Source organism: Coloeus monedula, assembly GCF_965178545.1.
Source record: "Coloeus monedula genome assembly, chromosome: Z".
NCBI classification, from domain to species: Eukaryota; Metazoa; Chordata; class Aves; order Passeriformes; family Corvidae; genus Coloeus; species Coloeus monedula.
The window spans coordinates 2,034,823-2,060,068 of NC_138822.1; the positions used below are offsets into that span (position 1 = coordinate 2,034,823).

General features: G+C 37.4%; 1 protein-coding gene across 1 annotated transcript in view; it reads right to left on the minus strand.

The window, feature by feature from the left end:
* EDIL3 (EGF like repeats and discoidin domains 3) overlaps nt 1-25,246 on the minus strand; it is a gene marked incomplete at both ends in the record, with an annotated part of 230,553 nt that overhangs the window by 80,099 nt on the left and 125,208 nt on the right. Inside the window, one exon of the mRNA XM_082301980.1 lies at nt 14,599-14,712. Coding sequence (XP_082158106.1) covers nt 14,599-14,712 — 114 coding nt within the window. The remainder of the gene's footprint in view (nt 1-14,598; nt 14,713-25,246) is intronic.

Here is a 25,246-nt window from a genome sequence, read left to right on the forward strand (position 1 = left end):
CAGTCCTGCTTGCAGATCACACATGTTGTGTGAAGGACAGTCATCTATCGCAGCTCATTATCTCATTTATTGTTTCATGGCTAGGCTTCAGTGGTCCAGCAGCACTGACAGCAGTGTACCAGTGCAGCTGGAGGTTACACAGACACAGCAGGTATATTCCTATATACTTCTTTTTTGAAACATATTTGCCTCCTTTTTTATCTCTTTTGTAAATCTTTTAATTTTTTTTGTTGCTGTTGTTTTTTGCCAGGCACATCCTTACTTCCATCTCATCTGCTCTCAAGTTCGTGACAGGTATTTCTTCTTCCACCACAAGCAGCTATTTCTTCTTACGCCTTCTCTTAAAACATCACTTTTAAATGCAAGCAAAGCCTAAGCCCTCCCACACAGGGACAGGTTTTCACTTGGAATCAATTCCAGATTGTGCAAGAGCTTGTGCATGGAACACTAACTTTTTAAATTTTAAAACTCTGCAGACCTCTAAAATGAGTTTAAAATCACCATTGGGCAAAGGAGATGGTGTAATACCACAGTCATGTGAGCTATAAATCTGGTTTAGCTAATCAGACCATTATGAATAACTAAAAACCTCTAGTTCCAGTGTATTGGTGCTGCTTTGGGCTTGAGTATTCAGTGTCTCATCTTATGGGCTGGTGCTTGGAGAATACTGGTGACCACAACGCAGCTCAGCTTTGAACATTTTAGCTGCTTGGTATTTCAATCATTCTGCAGCTGATCAAATTGTTTGCTCAGTCCTGGTAGCTCAAGTGTTTTTTCCACAAATCCCGTGTTCTGATCTGAGAGATATTGAGCAGCTCGGTTGTAACACCTCGTGTTAATTGTTGTTCTGAAGACTCATCCTACGGGCAAGACTAAATTGATGTTTTCATTCCCATTGAAGGAATTTAATCAGCATTTCCACTGGGACAAGGGAGCAGATCATGTGTTCCTCTTTCTAGTCAATACAATGCAAATGAAATTGCAAAATAGAATTTACAAACACCTTTTTTTTTTTTTTTGCACTTCAGTAGGCTTGGAGAACATGCAGTGCCTGTGATTGTGTCAGATTTTTTTGTCTACTACTAGATAAAAAAAAAAAGTCACAGGCTTTGTAACTTCAAGGTGACTCCTAACTACACAATGAAACAGCACATTTTCACATTCCTGGATGTGGTGATTTTATAAAGCTATTCACCTCTAAAATCTGATTAACAGAAGGCATTTATCTCCATAGGTTTGCTCCACAGATTTAAAACAAAACAAAATGGATTTTCTTGACCAATTAACATTTTAATTATTATTACTCTGATTTCTGAAGTGTGACTCCCAAGGATGTTAGCAGACAGTGTGGTACTGCAGCACTGAGGTGCAGGATATGATTAATCTTGTTTTATGCCCTCGCATAAAATAATGCACGTCAAAGGCAACATCTTCACCAATTTGCATCAGCAGCAGCTAACAAGCACACAGACACTTTCAGACAAGCAAAACTTTTCAAAGGATGCTGTGTTGAGCTTCAGGTCTGCAGGAAGTGACATGAAAATGAAGTGATTAGTTATGTTCCATGCAGCAGAAGACAGCTTTTCAGACAGTAATGGGAAGAATTGCCACCTATTTGCTGATATGTCGAAAGAGATTAAGTGCTTTTTATGCTGATGTAGCATCTCCCCAAAAGCAGTGCATTACTCTGTTACCACAGTGGCCAGCATGGTTCATGTGTATAAGCAACGGCCATCAGAACTAATCAAATAAAAAGAAATTGAATGTTACTTTCTACTTCTTAAGAGTGCCATTATTGCTGAGTGACTGCCGTGCATGTCCATTATCAAACCCTCTTTCATACTTTTATAATAAGGTCATAAAATTAACTTTCTGCCTTTATGTGCTCTACAAGCTCCCTGCTGAGGACACAGACTGAAAATAAAGTTAGGCAACTCCTAGGCACTCCCAGATTAAAAAAAAAAAAAAGGAAGAAAAAGGATTTTAGGTGTCTTTCAGGCTTTTTTTCTTACCAATTTTCTAGCAGTGAAGTGATTTCATGGCATAGTGTTTTCAAGAACTGGGCCAAAAAAAGATTTAGGGGCTACAGAGGTGTACTGATAGTTCTATAATTAAGATCACCTAAGGAACCTAAGAAAAGGTGTGGAAAAGAGCCAATATTCCCCCAGAAAATGGCTGTTCTGCTTCACTTGTTGGAGTTCTTAATAGAGATGGTATGCATAAGGATACAAGAAATACAGTGGAAACAGCACACTTGGATTTTCAGAAGGCACTTGGTGAGGTTCCACATGAAAGGATCTTGCCAGGGAGTGGAGAAATGGCCCTGCTGTAGACAGAAGTCTAATTAAAGAACAGAAAATGTCTTTTCAGGATGAAATGTTATCAGTGGCATCCCCCCAGAGTCAGTGCTGTAATCAGTTTTACTAATCAGTGACCTGGAGGAAAACGTAAATGGGGAAACTGTCCAATTTGGAGGTCTCTGGATCAAATGCCCCTCTGATGATGAGCAGCTCTACAAGGGCATGGACACTGAGTAAGTGGTCAAAAGGGTGACAGATGAACCTCATTCTACACAAATGGAAGAGACTGCATCTACAACAAAATCCCTAAAATATGCCTGTACTGTGCCGAACGTGGAAATGGCCATTGCGGCTGGAAAGGGCAGAGGATTGTTCAAGCTGGAGAGCAGCAGAATGAGGAGGGACACAACTTTACATAAACATGGATGAGATTAATTCAGAGCCGTTCATCACTTCGACATCACTGAAATTAGGGAGCAGTCACTGAAATTCACAAAATCATCTTAGCCTGTTTAAAAAGAACATCGTTCCTTGTAGATACAAAAATGCTGCTAGCAAGGATTTTCTTGTTATTTTCTAAGTCCGTGAGAGACTTTTCTCTCTCACAGAAGAGGCAGCAGAGAATGTAAACAACCAAGCCACCTGCAACCTTGAAAAGTCTTGTTTATGGTATAGTAGAAAATATTTTGACAATGGATGTTTTAGGATTTTGGCCAATCACCCCCAAGGGGTGGCTGGTCCTTTGTCCAGTTAGACAATGAAGAAAAAAAGTCTATAAAAGAGTTTGTAAAATAATTAAATGGATCAATCTTGCTGCACAGTTCCTGCCTGCTGGATCTTCTCCACCTCCTCCCTATGGCTGCAGGACACGGTGAAATACCCTAGGGCTCAGGCCTGTGGTAATAGTTCTTTGCACAGTGGGTTGTGATCTTCTGGAGCCTTCAAGAAGATGCAGCATCCAAGGGCTCAAAAACAAATTGGACCAATTCAGGCACTGCAGGTCCAAGGATGATACTAAAAAGACCGGCCAGGGGTGTACTTTTAATATTCCTGTTAAATTATGATTGTCATTACCACAGCCAGAGACACAATATGAAGCCACCCATTGTTGAACTACTGGATGTAATATGAAGGATTTTTACATTCCTAAAAATTTACCATTAACATGGTAGTGAAACTTAGCTAAGAATCCTTTTTTTTATTCATATAACCAGAGTATTTAAAAATAAACTCTCCAAGAAAACACTCTGCATGCATAATGCATACCTACAGCAGTTCCATTAGAATAGAAACTAAATGTTAAAAAGCTACTTTTTCAATAGCATATCCTTTTAATGCTGTTTATAGGCTCTTTAGTTGGCGTTCTGTAGGAGATCTAATTATCCAATAATTTAATTTTATACAGAAAAAAAAAATAAGTTGGTTAGGGGATTACCAAGAAGAGGTTTATATTTCTAAGCTGAAAAACTAAGAAATAATGTCCTCTTTCCTGAAATAAAAATAAACATGGTCAATGAAGACAATAGATAACTGTGACATTTACATTTCTAGTGTTTAGGTAACATCATGTAGTCAGCAAAATCCAAATCATTTAGCATTTTTGTTTCAAGACTAAAGTATAAATAAATATTTGAATTTATGGTGGAGAAAATCTCCTCACCTAATTTACAAAATGCTTTCTGAAGGTGTTTGAAGAGGCGTAGGTTGATTTTGTAACTTTCACTAATAACTATGTAGAAACAACTATTCATAAATGTTACAACAAAAGGCAAATGGGAAATCACCTGTCAGCAATACATAAATAGGTGTAACTCCAGTAATTTCCCTTGATTCATTAAACCCTGCTGTCTGAATGTGAGCCAGGAGACCCTATCTGTACTAAGAAACTTCATATGAAGTTGCACAAGGCAAAATTGCAGTGCCAAGCTGTTTGGTTTGGTTCTTTTGATTCAACAAAGCAGAAATAGCACTAAACTAAGCTATCAGATAACCATAAGGACTGATCAAAAAATGTTATGCCAGAATAAAAAATTAAACATCTCAGTTTAAATTCCCAACATCCTCTTCATCCCATGTCCCCACTGCCAGTGCAATAATCTCATATGACCCCAGAATCTTCTTAGAGTTTTTCTTGTCTAAATCTCACTTTGTAAAATTTCTTGTGACTTCCAATCCCTTTGGCTTTACAAGGACCAAAGCACTGCAATGCTGGGTGCTCTTTTGCTAATTCAGCTGCAACAGGAATTGACAGAGAAGGGAAATTTGTTTCCCAAAATGTCTTGTCTTTTGCAAGAAGACCTAATCTCAGCAAAACTCACAGCAAGGAAGGAACATGAGCACTTGACTAGGATGTCTCTTCAACATCCTCGTTTGCATCCAACAACGTGAATAACAGTGAACTGGAAATGGGGCAGCTTGAGCTGGAGGTTTATGTGCCTTTCAGGAGCTGTAAAGTTTAAGTGAACAAGACTAGTGTCTGCTCAAAAGAGAAGGAAATTCCTTCCCTGTCTGATCAAATCTGGAATCACATTATCCATGCCCCAGCTCCCGGGACGCTGGGAATTCTTGTCTGTGACTCTTACACTGCCTTCTGAACGTGCTCCATAAAGAATGCAAGTTACACCCGAGACTGGAATCTGCTTTTCCTCAGGCCGCTTCTCCAGTCATAGAGGAGGATGGTGGCCTCTCAGCTTTCCCAAAGGGAAACACTCCTCTGCCTTACATTTCTTATACATGGGCACTGTGGGAAGGCGCAGCTTTTGCTGCTCACAAAAATTGCCCTTCTCCCACCTTTCTTTCCCACTAATTGACCAAACTCCCTACCCAGAAACCTGTCTTGGTGAATTCTTTGGGGTCTGCTTCTCCCTGAACTTTGCAGCTGTAGCAAAGTTGACACAGGTGTCACTGGGCTAGCTGGTGACTAAAATTTAGGCTTTCCATCTATCCCACTTTTTTTAAAGTGTGGAAAGTCTCTGAAATTAGGACTCTCCAACACCAAATACTAATTACAAACAGCCTAAATAATAGCGTTTCAATATTTAAAACAATGTACAATCAATTCTAGAGAAACGTAACTTATATAAACGGGGCAAACACATTGCACACCATTATTAACTACCATTTTACTTCCAACAGATATATTTGTATATCTAAGACTAAAGCACAGTTTTTAAAGGACCTGTGCCCCATCTCACCTGCAGAAGACTCAGTGGAAAACCCACACCACCTTCAGCAGAGATGAGGCTGAACTGATTCCACTGTGCACTTTGGGAAAGAAATTTAATTCTTGAGGATTTTCCACCTGACCTTTTTTATCAAGAAAAAATAAAACTACCTATGTCTAAAAATGAATGAAAGCAAGCACTCATTCAAATTCACACCTGATGGAAGGGAAAAAGGCATTGTGAAAGATATCATGGAAGGACCAAGAGGTAAGAAAAATAACAGGAACAGGCTCCAGTAATAACAATAAAATTAATATTCATCTTCCTGTGTGGAAGCTCCTATCCAGAAGAACAAGGACATTTTTCAGAATTACTAAAGAAAAATAATCCTATTTGCTGAGAGCGGACATGAGGATTCAAGTTTGCTTTCAGAGTTGTAAATTTCCCAGCATTATTTGTCTTTCTCTAGCTTTGATGTTGTGAATCACAACACTTTTACTTTCTGCGCTACATCTACGATGAAAACTCACATCACAGATGGGTGAAATTGAAGTGCATAAAAAGCAGGAAGAGTGTAATTATAGAATCAGGTTTCAACAATAACAGGAGCATAAATGGGAATTGATATTATCTGAATAACAATAAATATAATATTGCAAACTACACGGTGAAACTGATATTCAGTGAAGGCATGTGATGTTACTGTCAAATATACAGATTTGCCAGTGGAGGGAAAACAAGTTGAGGGGTGGGGTCTACCAGATTTTGCTGGATCAGTAATGGATATTAATGTGATCATCAGTTTTAAAAGTTTTACATGATATTTTTTGTAAAGAAAATTTCTACCTACACCAAACTAAGAGCTGGCGAAATTACATTCAGCATAAATACTAGAAAACAGTCACCGGTACAAAGGAAAATCGAATTCAGAGTAATTCTGTCAGCTTTCCTTAGAAAGCACTCTATCACAGTTGTGAACATTTAAAGTTTTCAATCTCCTTCATTTCAAAAACTCACTTGCACCCTTCTGAGTTTCTCTTTATCATCACCATGACTGAAAGAAAATGAAGCCTTTCTCTCTCCCAACTGTGCCTCCACCAAATCTTTCATGTTGGCTCATCCCCTTGCAAGCCCTGGCATCATCTAATGGCATGCAACAAATGGAGGTGGTGGCAGTTGGGGACTGGAATCGCTGCCAGCCCCCAGCATCCCCTCCAGGGTACCTCACACATGGCTGCACCAGTGCCCAGCACTGTGGCTGTGCCGAACTCTCCGTCTGTCCAGAGCAGCAGGAGCCGTGAATCTTCCCTCGGTGGGAAGCTGATCACTGAACATACCACATTTCCTTCTCTTTCTGAAAGCTGCAGGTGGGAGAGCTGTGCTGAGCATGGAGATTTAGTTCATTTAGGGCTCGTGTAACTGTGTTTTGTTCCATTTTATTTTCTCTAGTTCATATGGATTTTCATGTTTCACAGCTTGGTTCGAGCTCCAAGACTTAAATGAAACTCCGAAATGTAACTCAACTTCCAAACCTCCAACTTTTGCAAGGTTTATGCCATGCTCACTTGTATTTCTACCCTGTGCCTGGTTTGTTAAACACTGCAGAGCTCTAGACAGTTTTATTATGAGGAGTTTGTGCAGCCCTGGAGATGATTTTACTCAAATCTATGATTCCTGTGTCCACCAAAGGGTAGCAGCAGACCAGACCAGGCTAATTGTTATGGAAAACCACCCTCCACAATCAATCAATTTGGAAATAAATAGCCAATATCTTATATAATAAGCCTTGAAATAAGGTATTTTCCAACTGGACTGCTACCTGAAACAGAAAAAATGTTCCTATGACTTGGCTATTGGGAACTTCTTTAAATCGACTGCAGCTGTAAATTTATATATTTAACATACCCTTATATGTTTATATTTAATATACACCCTTTTCATACGTTTATAATCATTAGTGGTCTTTCATTCCATACTTTTAGGGGCTTTTTTTGGTTGTAATAATCTGTGATTTCTTTTGAGCTTCCTTCTACAATCTACAATCCAGCTTTTATTTCTTTTATAGTACCAATTTCTTACCTGCAAATTATTTTTCATTTCTGTGAGGACATAAAAAAAGAATGTGCATTATTGACCAGACCAGGAACTTAAGAGCTATAGGGGCTACTTTGAGAATAATGGAGTGCTGTAATTTTTCTTTTAAGGCTTAGAAATACTGAAATATTCATTGTCATAGGCTTTGCCACACATAAAAATGCACATAAAAGTTCTTCCAACAAAGGAACAGTGGATCATATTTATAAGACGAGTTTGTATTTTTTCTCCTCTACTTTTTGTGAGTGTCTAGGATTCTGTATTACTGAAAAGTACTGCTCCCTCAGTAGGAAGAAAGGCAGAAGGAATCCCTGAGTCCATCCTCTTTTTACTGAGGGCAACTGAGTCAAGAATGACACAAACCCTTTGGAAAAGCAGAAGTTAAGTAAGAAAACGTGGCAAGAAAGTTGCCCAACAAGGTGGTTCAAGCCAAAGTCAACAATACAGGGTTGAATATAGGGGTGAGTTAATATTGTGGGCTTTGACACCACACGAAAGGTATTATTGCACTTGATGACTCATGGAGTAAGGAAAAAATTACACGTGAAATATTTCTATTGAGCCTTCAGGACTCGCCTGAGTATTTTACAATGAGTTTCTGTCACATGTCTCAGTAAAGATTGAATCCTCCCCTGCCTAATCAAAATAAGATATTGAGAAATTAGTTTTCAAAGAGAGACGTTGCTGCACAGTGCCAGTGCAGCAGGATGAAAATGTGCCCGAAAGCACAGGGCTGTGGACTTTGTTTCAACATCAAACACAGAGAGATCAGGCTCATTTCCCTTTTGTGTTGAAAGGGAGAACTATAGCTCTGATCTGCTGAGCCCAGTTCTGCAAACACCTCTGTGCTGTGCACGGGAGGCCTGGACAGGGAAAGTTTCCACTGGAAGGGCCAGGGTGTGCTTTGTTTGAAGGCTCAGTGTTAGAAATGTTAGAGTTTGATTAATATTTCTCACTAGGTCATTGAAATGCCTGGGAGAACATTTCAATGTTAACAATGTGTTCTGTCATTTCTATAACATTTTCTGCCTCTTTGCACTTTCATACCAATGCGCTACGCAGAAATGCCTGGCAGACAATATTCACAGAATGGGGCAGATTCCGCAAAACTCATCATTTTCAGCAAGAGATTCAAGACGGGTTTTGTCCAGTGCAAATATAGAGCTGTATTCCATTCAAGACTAGCTGAAATAGTTACAAATGTGCATAAAGCAGAATTCTTATTACTGATGTTAGCCTCTCTTTCAAGTAACAATTCAACGTTTGAAATAATTTTTGCTTCTATTCTTATAACATGTTCAAAAAAGGACAAATTACTGAGGTTGAGTGGAATTACATGGCCTAAAGTCACATTTGACATGTAAAAATTCTCCCTCCTGCACTTTCAAGGTGTATTTCTGATATGTTTCTGCTCTGAGGTATTTCTGTAATCCAGGGGGCTCACACATCCAATATTACTATTAACTTGATATTAAATGGATAAAATTCTTTTAGGCATGAAATTTTTTCTATTCTTTCTTTTGTCTGAGATTAACCACACATAACCCCATAAATCCACAAGGATATCATGTGAATGTTAAATTAACTACCCTGAGGACATCAAGAAATTAATTCTCTATGATTAGTAATTTTGTATACATATATCTACACATGCACATATATATGTATGCACATCTATAAAACTTCCTTAATTTTTCCATGGAAGTCCTGAATTTGTCATCGAAATAACGACTAGCAGTAATGTACATATTTACTGACCTTTTCTGCAGTGTGTCTTTGGTGAATAAGCTAACTCTGGCTTTTAAATTTTGTGATCTCTGAAGTGAAACAAAGCAAGAAAAGTATTAAAAATCAAATAAGCCCTTCTCTTTGCCTTAAAAACTAATTAAAGATTTTCTGCTTTCTTGATTAGACCACAGCCTGATTCATATTTTTTAACTGGTGTTAAGACTTGATTTCAGGGCCAGGCTCTTTCCCCTGCCATTCCTTCACACCAGCCCTGTGTGGCTGTGAAGTTCACTGGATCAAAGAACTGATCTGCTCTATTAATTACCTTCCTTTTTTTCTCCCTTGCCAGTCCTTCATTAGTATATTTGTCCAGCTTTGTGTAACGGTGACTTCTGACTTTATATTTACCAGGGTTTGAGATCATGAAACTGGCGGACATTCAAAACCACCAAGAATAAGCTTAAACCCAAACTTCACAATGCATTATTCACAGAGTTAGTCAAAGTGATATTTTGAGCTGTAGGAAAAACTAGGCCCTCCTAAATCTCGTTGAAAGAGATTTTTATGATAAACAGTAGTTTAGGGAACTCAAGCCTGTGTTGATTCTTGGCAGGTGAAGGGTTTCGCAGTGGCTCACTACAACCTTTAAGACTCAACATATTTGCTGGAGGTGAATAAAGAATCTCAGGCCTAGAATCCATGGTTCCTGAGCAGGTAATCTGGAAATAAGATATATATACAATGGGATCTCCTTTACCATTCATCAGCAGTCCAGTTCTTAATATCTGAATTCTAACAGGGCAATTCCATGAGCTGAGTTCACCAGAAAGCTCCTAACTGTGTTCATCGATTTAAGAAAGTGAAATTCTGATCCCTATCCATATTTTGAAAACTCAGGCTTCCTGGAAGACAAGTTTTACTCAGATGTAAATCTCCCCCCTGAAAGCATAGCTTTTTAATGTTTCATAAATGGTTTTGTTTTGTTTGTGTGCTTTTTATGCCTTTGTATCTGTTTTCAGCAGGGTTTTTCTGAACCTGAGCATGGAGGCTTCATGCACCCTGAACCCTGCTGAGCCAGGGTTGGTCAGAGCTGGAGCTGTAAGACACAGATATTCAAAATTCACCCAAGACTGAGAGCATTAAGCAGAAGAATTCAAAGGACAAGTACCTGAAGCCAAAAAGACCCAACATGCTGCCTTGAAAAGACACAAGTGAAATACAGATTGCTTGAAAAGGAATAAGAGTCTGTTAGAAAAGATACTGTAAAACAAGTTATTCACCCCATACTATAAATCAAGCTGCAGGGTCATTCCCTGGGAATAATTTTGAGAGATGGAAAATTCTAAAATCCCAGTGCATTAGTGTGTTTTGGATGAAGCTGTCTAGTCTGGGAGTACAAGGCTGTATGTAAGCAGAAGTCTTGGACATCTCTTTATGCCTAGATCTGTCATATTTTCAGATAATTTTTTAAGTAAAAAAGACATTGAAAGAATGGGCATTTTCATGTAAATGGAAAGACAATGGCACTTTGATTTCCACAGAGAGGTAGGATGGAGGCAACCAAGAGCAATATAAACACAATTGTGTACTAACACACAAAACCAGTGGAAATCAATGAAAACGAGGTGGAAGTACACTGCTTAGCAGGATTTCTGACATGCTAGACAAACAAATTGGTGCATTTGCTTTGAATTCAGTTCTCCTACATATGGGCATGTTGAATCCACAGAAAGAGAGGTGGAGGGGCCATAGCATATGTAAAAAAATATTTACAGTGACTATTCTGATCTAGATCTTTAAAGAAAAAAAACACAAGAAAATTTGCCATATGCTTTAATGGCAGCAACTCTTCGCAATTAGCAAAACACAGTTCCAAAATGCACAGTGGTGGAATTGTAAGGTGTCCACTGTCTGGTACCATCTGTTTGATTAAAAACACTTAAATGGAAGGGAAAGTGATCTAAAATCACCTGTGGAGCTGCTCACATATTACTGCAATTCACTACCCACGCTGCTCATGGGAGATTTTAACAGTACAGATCTGCACTGAATAATGCAAGCAGCCTGACACTGATGAAAGTGCCTGCAAGAGAATGCTGTGGTCCACAAAATGAAAGAAAAAAACAACCAACCCTTCAACCCCAGGAGGAACTGTCTTGGAAGCAGTACTTTATTTATGGAGACTCCAAGACTAAGGAAAGCTGTAATGGACATGATCATAATTGATATCCGGAATTCAGCACAGGAGCAAGAAAACAGTTCGGAGAGAGGAAGAACAGAAGGAGATGCAGCTGCATCGAGGAAATGCTGAGGCCTTAAGAAATCTGGGAAGTAATGTGGAATTAATATAGTTTAAATTTTGCATTCAGAAGATGGGGAAAGGTGTTTTCTTCTCGTTCTGTGTTTGCTAAATATCTGCAGGCAGATTCTGTAAATACCAGATGTTTGTTGAAGTGTCTCTTAACAGGCTGATAAGCTCATTCCAGAATGCCTGAATATGTTTTGAGGCCGTCAGTGCTCTGACACTCCACTTTACCCTGATTTTGCCTCATCCTGTGCTTCCCAGAAAGGAGAAGAAGCTGGTTTAAACATCATTTATACTTGAATTGCTAAAAGCAGCCATAGCAATAAGAGAGAAAGAGAGGAAGAAAGAGAGGAAGAAAGAGAGAAAGAGAGAAAAAGAGAGAGAGAGAAAGAAAGAAAGAAAGAAAGAAAGAAAGAAAGAAAGAAAGAAAGAAAGAAAGAAAGAAAGAAAGAAAGAAAGAAAGAAAGAAAGAAAGAAAGAAAGAAAGAAAGAAAGAAAGAAAGAAAGAAGGAAAGAAAGAGAAAAAGAAAGAAAAGAAAGAAGGAAAGAAAGAGAAAAAGAAAGAAAAGAAAGAAAGAAAGAAAAGAAAGAAAGAAACTGAATATAAACAACTCCAATTCTCATCCATGCCAGAAACAGACTCAGAGGATGGTCAAGGTGCTCCAACTGTGGTTAAAAGGTCATTTCAGTTATTGCAGAGGCTCTTGGGACTACTCAGAAGGATTTGGGGTGAGTGTCACACAAGGCTCTCAGGACTTGGGTGTAGCACAACAGTTGTGTCACACCTGAAAAGTGCTCCACATGAGATAAAATGAAAGGAAAGTTTTTAGGAGATTAGCTAGGAGGAATTAATTGTGGTGAAATAAAATGGTGGAATTAAAAAAGAGGGAGAACGTAGGTGGAAATCTAGGAAAAACTGTCGTAGGTACAAAGCACAGGAGTAACACGACAAGTGATTATTGTAAAGCAGTGGTATTTGGGTTATATCGAACTAGATAAACTATTAGAAAATGCATTCTGGAAAAGCAGCTTGCATGGTGCACTTTTGCATTTTTTCATTCTAGATCCAGGATATTTTACATATTCTGTGATGTGACTCAGGAATCTTTGAGCTTTGTGAGGTAATTCTGAGACAGCAGTCAGTAATTTACATAATTAGCATAACAGTATTTAATTATATGATTACTGTAAATATATGTAAAACTTTGATGGTGTAATTAGAATGTGTAATAACTACTTGTAATTACGTAATTAAGTGTGATGACATAACCAAACTTCTAATGGGAAAAAAAAAAAGGGTATTTACAAGCCCAGCTATAGAAAATGGCGTAGTGCAGAATTATAGAGATGGTAAACTATATCTATTTATATTTATGTCAGTATGAATCCTCAAAAATACAAACCAGAAAGACAGAGTGTGGGTAACATATTTTGCAATTCAACAGAAGAATTCTTTAACTATTTCAATAAACTGGAAAATTTAAATTTTTTTGTACATATATACTTTCTGTTATATGCTCTCAAAAATAGAAATATGTATATCTATGCCTATATATACACATACATAAAACTTAACTGAGTTTAATATATAAGATATGCAACTTCACACACAAAGTTATTTTTGCATGTCACTACATATACATCTATTAAAAAAAAAAGGAATACAAAATAACAGATGATGGTTCAGAAAACACAGTGATCACTTAAATAGTAGCTGTGACTAACCCATTTCCAGCAAAACAGGAGATTGGGTTTATTTGATCTATTATCTGAGCAGTCAAAATACAGAGGGGATAAACTCTGAAGAGATGGATGAGATTCCTGGTAGACTTCCAAACGACCATTCAATTGCACCTAATAAGGAAATGCACTAATTGCTTCCCCAGCAAATTTTGGAAAACACTTTCATAGATAGGGGGGTTTTCTATAAATACTTTCAGGTAGCCATAGAGACCTGTGAATTCCTCAAAGCAGATCTTAATCTGGTATTTCTCTCTAGAACTACATACACATCATATTGGGTGCCTCAAATATTTTGGTTTTTTTTCTTGTGGTGTATATATCTGGGAAATTTACTGAAGCTACCTCAAAGATATATTTGTGGTTATTTGTCCATCCTGTTTTCCTCTCTATTCTCCCCCATACATCCACAATGTACACACGGGAAGAAGAATCATATTTTTCAGCTTTGTTACGGTTTCATTTATTTAGTATTCGACTTGTAACAACTTTTTTTTTTGCCACACAGCATAGGATTTTCCTTGCACTAGAAATTCCCTTTCTTGAATGTGGAGTGTGAATGAATGTTGGGGGAAGGTGGTTGCAACCTGCCTTCTATCAGAGGATATATTTCCAAATTTGCCCAAACTGGCACATGGAGTAGCCAAGTATTTCAGGTATTTTGAATGTAATACTTAACACTACTAATGTTAATTGTCAAATACTTTCCTGTTTCTTTTTAAGGTATTATATCTTGGAACTATATTAGCTTTTTCCACAATATCATCATTTTAGCATCTTTTGTTTGACTAAAACACACAAGCTTTCATCTTTACAGTATTTTAAACCCAAGAGTTTCTAATATCTAACTCTTAAGGTATATTGCATTTTGTGCCAAAGCAGTTTATTCTATTTTTATTATTTTTGGTCTTCAAGATTACCTAGTCTATCATACATGAAGAACTCCTCCATAGTAGCAACTTTAGGAATCAAACCTTTATGGTGCATCCATAGTAAATGTTATTGTAAAAATCCTGTAAGGTTGTTCCCAGGACAGATCCATTACTGACTACTGATTCTATTAATGACTTCCCCACAAACCACTGGTCCAAATTTCAGAGGCTAGAGACATGTTAGAGCAAATAACAGATATTTTTGCCCTGTTTCTACATTTATTGATATCTGGTAGCAATTACTGTTGCAGACAGGATATTTGGTGAGATGAAACCCCAGCCAGAATAAATTTTTTATATTAAAAAACCAAGTTTTAAAACCATGCTGTACTTACTCTGTTGGCAGTTCCTTCCCATAAATTCACCTGGACATTCACAGGAATAGTTGGCAACAAGATCTGTACAGATTCCACCATTCTTGCAGGGTTCAGCTTCACATTCATTCACATCTGCAGGAAGCACACAAGATGATGCCAGGATTAGCAGAGAAATAGTAAAAGCAATAAACACACGTTTAAAAGAACAGTTTAAAAAAAAAGAGAGAAAATTTTTATTATGTCCCATCATACAATATAATTTAACAATTTGCTCAAGGATTTCCACTGTAAATTCCAGAGGATATCACGGCCAAAAGTCACAGTTTGGCCTTAAAAAAAATCAAACTGGAGTAGTTCTGATGTAGGAATCAGTAGTGATCTTTGCAACTTCAAGAAACCTAGCAACTTCTTTATCAACAGATGCCAGTTAAGGATGTGTCTCAGTTCATCTTAATTCATTAAACATCTAATTGACAAGGTTGTTTAACCATCTAAAAATTCCCTTCCTGTGCATGAGTTAGTGGGAAAATTGAAACTAATAACTCAATCTAGAAGCCAGCAAATTTCATTAAATTCAAAACACAGAAAAGGTGGGTAATTTCACTTGAGTTCCTCTTTTCCAGTGCACTTTGTCAAATGCTGCAAGAATAAGCCTCCCTGTGTTTTTCAATGTAGTAGCCTTGAAGTGTGATACCAGATTCCTTTTCTCAAATGTGATGCAGAATTTTTCAGCCACCATTAAATAGGCAGAGGGAGGGCAATTATGCACCAAAATTAAAATTCTCAGTCTCCACATTTATATTTATTCTGCATGGAGTAGAGATGTTGAACGGAATTTGTACATTGCTATCCAAAAGGGCTGCACCTCTGCAGTCAAACATTTTAAACAGGGTAGAGAATGTGGTAAACATGGTAGATGACATGGTAGATAATATGGGAAAGCACCAGTAGGCAAAATGCCCTGGGAATTGATGTCGTGCTCCTTGCTGTTGTGTTGAATCTGCTTCTGTCCCCAAAATGCAAATGGTTTTTTCTGTGCTGGCATACACAAACTAAAGAAAATGCTACAAAAATGTCTAAATCTTATGCAAAATGCCTTTGTGCAGGAGAAGCAAAATTCATTTCTGTCAACAAAGTTGTTTGATAGTTGATAGTTTGTAACTTTTATACTTTCAACTTGATTTTTTTTTTAGTACCGGGAATCTCTGTTCAAAAATTCAGTGTTTTAATACAGTGAATAGGATAATCTTCCCATTGTTGTGAGCAGAAATGCAGAGACAGACTTCCAGCTAAATATGAAGGCCAGTTTCAATTGTTTGAACCAGGAAAATTTCGGATTTTTATACTAAAATTAATGATGGCAATGGATCTCTGAGCTTCTTTTTAACCCCTCATGTTTTATTATATCTTGCTTATAAAGATATCACATACTGGAATAATAAAACTTTAGAGTAAGCTGAATTTTTTCTATTAAAGATGAAGAAGAGGAGTAACAGCTTAGAGTGCAAGAAATAAAACCTGCCAAGGGAAATGACCAAAGAACAGACCTGTTCAGTTTGAAATTAAATTCTTTATATGTATTTATAAAATTTAACAAGATTCTTCAGCTCCCTATTTGCCTTTTTAAGCAAAGCCCATTAACCTTACATTTTTATCAGGTTATTCATCATTTTAATACAGGCCAACACATTTGTGGGGGGGAAAAAAAATCAAGGTCACTGCGAACTAAAAAACATTAAGTGAACATATGAACTATCCCTCACTTTGGTGAGATGCAGGTGGTAATTTATCCTCTTAAAAGCTTTTCTGTGTAAAGTCAATATCTTCTCAAGATTTTTTTTGTTCCTAATTTGCCATTCCTGTTGTAATATGTTGGAGAAAATGCACAGCTTTCCAGAGTATTTCATATTGTCTGTGTGGTGACAGAGAAAATAAACTGAGCTTGAAGCACCACACCATTTAAAAGCAATCCTCGTATTCCGTCCCCATGGAGCAATCAGCAATGATCAGAGCAGAAGGATGGGAGTTGTTAATTATTATCCTTGTTACTTGGCTCCTACAATGATTTTTCCCAGTAATTTCAGAACCTTGAGTCCCATCAGTTCAAACAAATATGTCATATTTTGTGAATGAGGAAAGATTGTTCATTGCATCAGGTCTGACGTGTTTAGTTGAAAAGAAAATCAACTAAACTGCATTAAAGAATAAAGAACATTCTTTAGCATGTGTTAAATAATAATTTCTACAAAATTATGTGTTTTCCAGTTATTATTTCATTTGATTGAAAGTGCAGATGTAGAGTATTTAATTAAGGGTGGTCTCTATGAATTGTGGTGAGATTATGTTCAAATTTCCAGATATGCCAATTCTGATACCACACTTTATACCACCTGGTGTGTTCCTTCCTTCTGAAAAACAAACTTTGTTATATTATCATGACAAGAAGTAAACTTCACTAGAAATTTGAAAATGCCAGAGTTTCTTGAGTAGTTGCTTCTAAAGGCAATAAAGGCTCATACAGAAAACCCTCTGTCTGTTATCAGATTCTATTTCTTCACTGACAACAAAACATATCTACATAAGAGGGATAGAGAGGTTTATTTTAATGTAAATTAATAATGCACAGTAAAATCACTGCAGGTTGCTCATGATTTTTTCAAGCAAGGTTAGGTCTTAGCTTTGAGGCAGATTCTTATGCTTTGCTCCAAATAAAATACAGAGAACTAGGTGCTGCCAGAGAAATCAGAGTTCCTCACAGAAGGACTTGGTAAAACTGATAAGCACTGAGTGAAAAGGACTCATCAAAAGGCAGAGGGAAAGTCTGGGTTTCTAGATAGTGTCCATGTTAGATAAAAAGCCAACAAACAAACAACAAAGAAAATGAAATAAGAAAACCTAGAGGAACTACAAAGCCCAAAACCCAACAAACAAAAAAAAGTAAATAACAACACAAAAAAAACCCAGCCCAACCCAAACCAAACAAAAACCACACATGAAACCACCCCAAAAACCCTAATCCAAAAAACCCCAAACGACCACCCCCATGCCCAGCCTCCCAAGACTTCTCTACTGAAGAGGAATTCCAAAATTTAAGGTGATGCAGGGAACAGGGAAACTGACCATTTTCTGAAAATAGATTGTTCCTTGAATGAAATAGCTTGAAGGGCTGAGAGAGTTGATTAGGAAGTAAAGGCTATGCTAAGGTTTCTTTTCATGCTGCAGATGCTTAAATTTAAATTTCCTATCTCTTAAGATCAATCCATAACCAGGAAGCTATTAAGCACACTTCTGTTTGAAGCACAGTCATGGTGCAGCCTGGAACAAAACTACACTGCCAGAAACTAGGAAAGTAATAGAGAACTTGTCTGTGTCACATAGTGACTTGGAGAACCATCAAGGGGCAGATTTCTGTGCTTTTGACTTCCTTTGATGGATTTTTTATATATATATACACACTTATTTAATTCTCTAAGTATTTAATAAAACATGAATAAAAACTATTACTTGCAAGTGTAATATAATTAAAAACACCTAGCCCTCATTCTGGGTTTTACCTGTTAAATATAGTCACATGCATTTTCCTGAAAAATCACCCCCCCATGAAATGAGTATTTAAATTATATAGCTATTTTAATTAAAAAAAAATTAACTCTTACTTAAAGCCATTTGAGTCCCTCAGCAAGCTGCTTGCTATAAACCTGACTTTATCTGGAGAAGGGACCAATAAACCCAATTTAACTGCATTTTTTTTTTTTGCCAACACATCCTGTGCTTTGGCTGTGAGTTCACACCAGTGTCTTGTTCCTGTCCCCTGCCTGCTTGTTCTTTACACAGCCCAAATTCCTGGTTCCTGCCACCTGAACCCTTGTTTCTGGTCCAGAACTGCCTTTTGCCATGCAGGCTTCCTGAGGCTCCCTCCTGCCGACCAGAACATTCTTCCCTCATCCTTTGGTTTTGTCCTTGTTTTGGCTTCTGGATCACGCTCAGTCTGCTCATCTCAGCTCCAAGCCATGTTTTAAATCAGTCTTCTATCGTGATAAAGTGGTTGGCCCATCACAGACAAAGCATTTATGTTCAAAAGTCTTCACTGGAAGTCAACATGGCCTTTATTGGGAGAATTGATTAAACATAATCCAGTTATGCTTTACTAATATTGCAAATATATATTTTCCCTATAATAAAGTCAATTTAGGATACAATTTAGTACAATTTAGGAACAAAAAATCACCTAGCTGTAACTTCTGTTTCATAACTGGCTTCTGTGAAGACCCACAGCCATACACTGGATAAAGATCAACTCACAGTTTGAGTAACTTGACACTCCCTCCTGTGCCCCATATTTCAATATTTTGAAATACTTCCCTACCTCCTCCTACTTCAAAATAAAAGTTGTAGGCAACTGTGTTCGAATATCTTTACATTTGGAAACTGGTATGGCATAATGTGAGCAAACAGGTAATATGGAATAATTATCTTTGACGTTTAGTCTAAGCTATTCTTGTAGTTGCTTGGTGGTTCTTGATAGGTTTTTAAAATGCATTCTAGGTATTTTTTCTTTATTGTGTATTGATCCTGAATTATTTAAGTCCACAAAAAAGTACTGTATCAGCAAGATCACACAAAAAATGTATGATCTGTCTTGCAGAGTTGTGTAATATCCTGTTGGTGTTTAAGTTTGAGCTTTCAGATAGTCAGATTTTCGTTATTAATTTCCTAATGTCATGAAACTCAGATTACATACTCTTCTATTATTTGCACCAACTTGCACAAATATTTTTATGGAACACTAAATGGCAAAGATCCATGGAACAGAATAAAATTATACTTGTTTTGTTTGGTAAATAATCTGATTCATGAGAAACTAACATTTAATAAAATTATTTTAACAGTGAGCTACTATAACAATGATATGATAAAATCTGAAGGATTACAGCAATTCACTTATAGAAAAATATATCTTCTTTAAGAGTAAGACATTTTTGTTAAAATATTTACCAAAAAAAAAAAAAAAACAAAAAACCAAATCAAAGCATTCTTCCTCATATTCATATGGTTTATAAAAACAAGACTAAACTGTAAAGTTCTCCTAATTATGTTAACTTGTAGGTTTGTGGTTTTTTCCTAAAAAAGCTAATAAATAAGTAAATAAATGTGTTTAAACAGAATGAAAAAGAATCAGAAAAAGCACAGGTGGATCACCTTCAGTTTTTGACTAAAAGAGAAAATATAAATAATTAACATGATAATTTATTTTAATAATCTTAATTAGATGCTTAGGAAAGTCTCTAACGTGTTTCTGAAAATATGTTTGTCTGTAATTTATGTAAAAAAAAATAAACTGTAACTTCAGTTATAACTGATCCTTGATTTAATTAGGATTATACAAAAGCAAGCACAAGCACATGACTGCCTCAACCCTGGTGTGAAACATTTTAAAAGAACTGGGGCACACTCCCATGAAATACAGGAATTTAGTACAGGTTATTAAATCTGAACTGGATGTATTCACGTTCAACACAGGACAGGCATCAGGGGTTTTTTCAGAGAATTCAGAGGTTTGATTGCTTTTTCAAAGTCAGTTTCCTGACCACAGAAGGCTCTAAAAACACTCTGCCAAAAAAACCTGCAGGAAACTTCAAGTGTTATGTCATGCTGAAGGGATTCACTGTTGAGATATCCTTATTATCTGATCTTCAAAATGAGAAGAAAACAGCTTTACACTCGAGACAAAAAAAGAACAAACCTCTTGCTCCCCACCTTTAGAGGCTAAACATTGTATAACCCCTGCTCTCATAATTCCACATAAAGTTTTCCTCCCCCTGTGAGTATTTGGTACAAGATACTGTGGTAAATGTTCTCCAGGACTATCCATCACAGATCTGTCTGTTAGAATTCTTCCTGACACTTTCAGTACAAATATTTTATATGAAATTATCCTCCAGCCCTGGGCCCAGCTCAGGAAGGAGCTGGAGCTGCTGCAGCCAGGCCAGGGCAGGCACCAGGATGAGCAGAGGGATGGAGCAGCTCTGCTGGGAGGAAAGGCTGCCAGAGCTGGGCTTGTTCAGCCTGCAGAGGAGAAGCTCTGGGGTCACCTCACTGGGGCCTTGCAGGGCCTGAAGGAGCTGCAGGAAACCTGGAGAGAGACAATTGCCAAGGGCTGCAGGGCCAGGACACAGGGAATGGCTGCCCAGTGCCAGGGGGCAGGGCTGGATGGGAGATTGGGCAGGAATTGTTCCCTGGCAGGGTGGGCAGGCCCTGGCACAGGGTGCCCAGAGCAGCTGGGGCTGCCCCTGGATCCCTGGAGTGTCCAAGGCCAGGCTGGACAGGGCTTGAAACCACCTGGGATAGTGGAAGTTGTCCCTGCCCATGGCAGGGGGTGATGCTGGATGGGTTTTAAGGTCCCTTCCAACCCAAACCCTTCTGTGGCTCTTTTGGAAGACAAGAAGTCAGGTAAGAGAGTTACTAAGATTGTGTTCTAAACTCAAAAGAAGCCTTCTAAACAAGTAAGCCGTGGAAATAGAAATAATATGTGGACATAAGTCAGAGGTTTCTGACTGATGATGCATGAATGTTTGAGACACCCTGGTAACCAGTAATACACTTTAACCACTATACACATAACTAAAACAATTTTGGGGCAAAATTAAATTGTTCCTGTCAAAAATTCCTGCAGAAACTACATCTTAAGTATTCTTACGCTCTTTTTTCAAAGAAATTTTATCTCCTCCTAGGCTTCTTTAGAAATTCTAGTTTACACATTTTTCAGTATACTTCTGTAATTAGCCTTCTTGAAACCTAAAAAAAGGAAAATATTTCATGCTACCTAGTAACAATCCAGTGTTGTTTCCCATCCTATTGGTGCTAATATGTCTAGGTCAACTTGTTTTAAGAAAAATTGGAACATACAGCATGATTCTCTTCACTATGATTTGTAAAAAATCCAGGCTCTGAGAAACTGAAAAGTAAAAACTATTTTTAAGTTTTATTTTAATTGATACCTTCCTAAATTTGGTGTGGTAAGTAAAATCTTTGATTTGGACAAAGCAGCATTTTTTTATGACTAATTTCTTTCTCCACCAGTTAATTTGTGATCTTTTCCACCTATAATATACACATCTGTTCAATATTCTAGTTATAGATATTCAGTTATAGTATCAGTGAAAGGAGTAGTGGCATGTATTTATAAATCCAGTTTAAAATAGATTTAGTTATCTATAGCATTTTCCTACCTATCTTTGTGTTCTATAGTGGAACTTCCTCTCTGCTGCCCTCACTTAAAGAAAAAATTAAAACTAAAGTTTTGAAGTGGCTATTTCCATACAGTAGTAACTGTAACCACATGTTTCAGAATGCTAGGATTAAATGTAGAATACTAGAAAAGTAATTATTAAAAAAAAAAGGCAAAACAAGAAAAGACACGATTAAGTATTTTGCAGAACACTTTTTCACTTTAAATTGTCTGCTTCAAAGGATTTCAAATAAGATAGGGGTCTACAAGAATCTTTGCCACAATAGTTATATATCTCATGGTGTTCACAAGATCCTTTTTTTAGTATTTTAGATACTTTTTCACCCCTATTTCATTTTTGAAAACTCTCATAAAATAGATAATGCAGTGAAATTATACTCCTCATAGGTACCTACTCTCTGCTTTGCAAAATACTTATCTTTTCCTTATAGCCACTGAAAAGTTATTACAATGTTCTCTGTGGAGTCACACTTCCAACACTGGACTAGTCAGTATTTTCTGATCTTCTATTTACCTGTTTAAATGCCTATTTAATGGCTTTTCATCCGATGTAATTTTAATCTAATGCAATTTTTCAATAGCCTAGACAGGATGTTCTTTATTAGTTTTAAAGGAGTTGTTACTTTAAAAGTTTTAATATGTATCGAAGCAGATTTTTCATTTTTAATTACTTTTAATGAATACTGGCATGAAAATCTTTGTCCCATTAAGTAACTTACCATTTAATTTTGCACTGTAGAAGTACATCTTCGGGGCAACTATTCCTAGCGTTACCAATGAACCTTATTAAAATAATTGGCTATTTATATAACATGCATTTGACAAATCATTTCAACTGTAGCTGAGGAAAAAAAAATCTTATTAAAAAGTGAATCAGCTGGTGAATCATTTTTCATTACAAGCAATGCTCCAAAAATCTCACCTTCAGGGGTAACTTATGCAGCACTGGACCAAATGGATGATTTGCTAAAAGAGTGTAGGTGGGCACGTGCCAACAAGTTGAATTATTTTTACAATGAGTTTGAACCCAAATCGGTGAGTTAGCATTATTTTCCTTCATACCTCCCGAAATAACTGTGTCACTTCAAAATGCAGTTGTTTATGCATTTCAGAATGGAGTGAGGATAGCGTTACGTTGTTTTTACATGAGCATGGCTATGGCACATGTTTTTAAAAATGTCGTTAGACAAACAAGTCCTGGAAGATAAAATGATGGATGTTCTAAACTGACAAAGCCACGGGATTGTACTTTTTTCACGTGTCTTAATTTGATATACACAGGGTGAAGTGTATTAATTTATGGCCAATGTATAGAAATCTCATTTAAACAATTAAAATAAGTTGTCCTAGGGACTTGCATAAATGAATATATATGTGCTACATAGAGGTAATTTCTACTCTCTGCTGATAATTTTCAAATTCACACTCTTAGTTGCTCATAAATATTTGCATGTTTTACTGCTAATGGACCTTCTTTTATTTAACAACCAACTGCAAGTTGGTCAATGTCACCAAGGAAGGAAAAACTTATCACCAATTCTTCCTGTTGAACGGTGGTAATTTCCTTGTCTCCCATGCAAAGGTGACAAGGAAGATCACATCTGCCTTCCCACAAAATATCCACTAGTTCCACCACATCACCAAGGACTGTCTGGTGCAGAAAGAAAAATATTTATTGCCATGGCTTTTGTCTCCACCTTCCTGACAGTTCTACTGTCTCAGGGTATCTGCACCCTGGTTGGTCTTCCTGACTCACAGAGGGTGTTATGCCCTGCACTAACAACATCTCTTAGAACTGGAGCTGGTATTTATGGCAGCTGACCCAGGCAATGCCACCTTTGCTTGATGATCACATCAAATCAGACCTATCCAAACAGGTTGCATTTTCCACAACCATGTCTAGCAGCTAAGGAGTTGTCTTCCAGTCTATACACAAAATCTGTACCATAACATAGGGGTGTGGGTGCTAAAATTCCTGTAAAATTCTGTACTTTTGCTGAGAAATGGGAGGAGGTTCTCTCTCCGTTAAGAGTACTGACATAATGAAATCAGAAGTAAACATTTTAAACTCCTAATTTTAGGTTTGGGCAAAGGCTCTTTCACCTTACACTCCCTTCCTAATTTTGGTGTATGTCTTCTGCAGCATTATTGCGAAGTTTCCTTGAATATTAAATGACAAAGGAAATAGGATGAGAAGGGAGCAGATTAATTTCTCTCTAACGATGCTGGTATGGAAAAGAATGTTGCTTTTAAGTAAGCTGTAAAAACTGCATGAGAGTAATGACTGTATGCATAAACAGCCCTGCAAGGATCTTGAAAGGATCACACACAATACATTTTCAGAGCCACATGCCACCCTACTGACTTGTGGGGTGGGCAAAATGAGATCTGACAAGATTACAAGGCTTACCTATTATTTGCAGGTAAATAAGAATTTAAATACTCTTTTATGTTGTAATGCATACACATCTGGACCAGGGAACATCAATTCACTGCTGATGTTTTGTTGTAGCTTGGCAATTCCTGAATGTAATTCCTGAACTGAATTTATTGGCAATGCAGACATTTATGGAACCCCAGAATCCCAGAATGGTTTGGGTTAGAAGTTATCATCTAATTCCAAACCCCTGCCATGGGCAGGTACACCTTCCACTATCCCAGGTTCCTCCAAGCCCTGTCCAACCTGGCCTTGAACTTCCAGGAAGGGGGCATCCACAATTAATGCCATTCGTGTCTCTCTGGATGTTCCTATCTCCTCACTTCCCTAGGACGTAGCACTGGCCCCAGTCCATGACCTGATCCCCCTGAAAATCCCTTATTGCAATTAGTCTGTGCAATTTCAGACAATCCTAGTGAGCTGATTCAAACAGAACTCTGATGGGGATAAATTTTCAGTGAAGATGGGCATCACTGTTTTTGTCAGAATCACACCATGACACCAGAGGACTAAGCAAATTTCAAACCAAGGCACGACTGACAGGAAGCCACATGCATCCTATGGCATCAGTCATTTAGCAAAAGAGAAGGAAAATAAATCAGATTCTACTAATAGTTTTCAATGCATTTTGAGAAAAACGTTGATACAGACAGGTTATGTCTGCATAGCATGGTCTTACAGAATTGTAGGTGCAGATTGAAACCATTAGGTCTGAAGACACATCTGCACATCCCTACGCAGGTCTCAGGGATGTTTTGTCTGTTGGGTGGACTGAATTTCCATTTACCCATTGGAATGGTTTAGGACAATTCCTAGTATGTCAAATCCTAGGTATTTTAGACTGCTGGACTATTTTCTTTTGGATTATTTTAATCTCAAAGGGATCCAGCTCTTGTGCTCTCAGCCTGCTGTCACACAAAGCAAAGCGTGGTAAGTAGAGATGATCAAGAGATTTTCTTTAAAAATACACTCCTGACTCA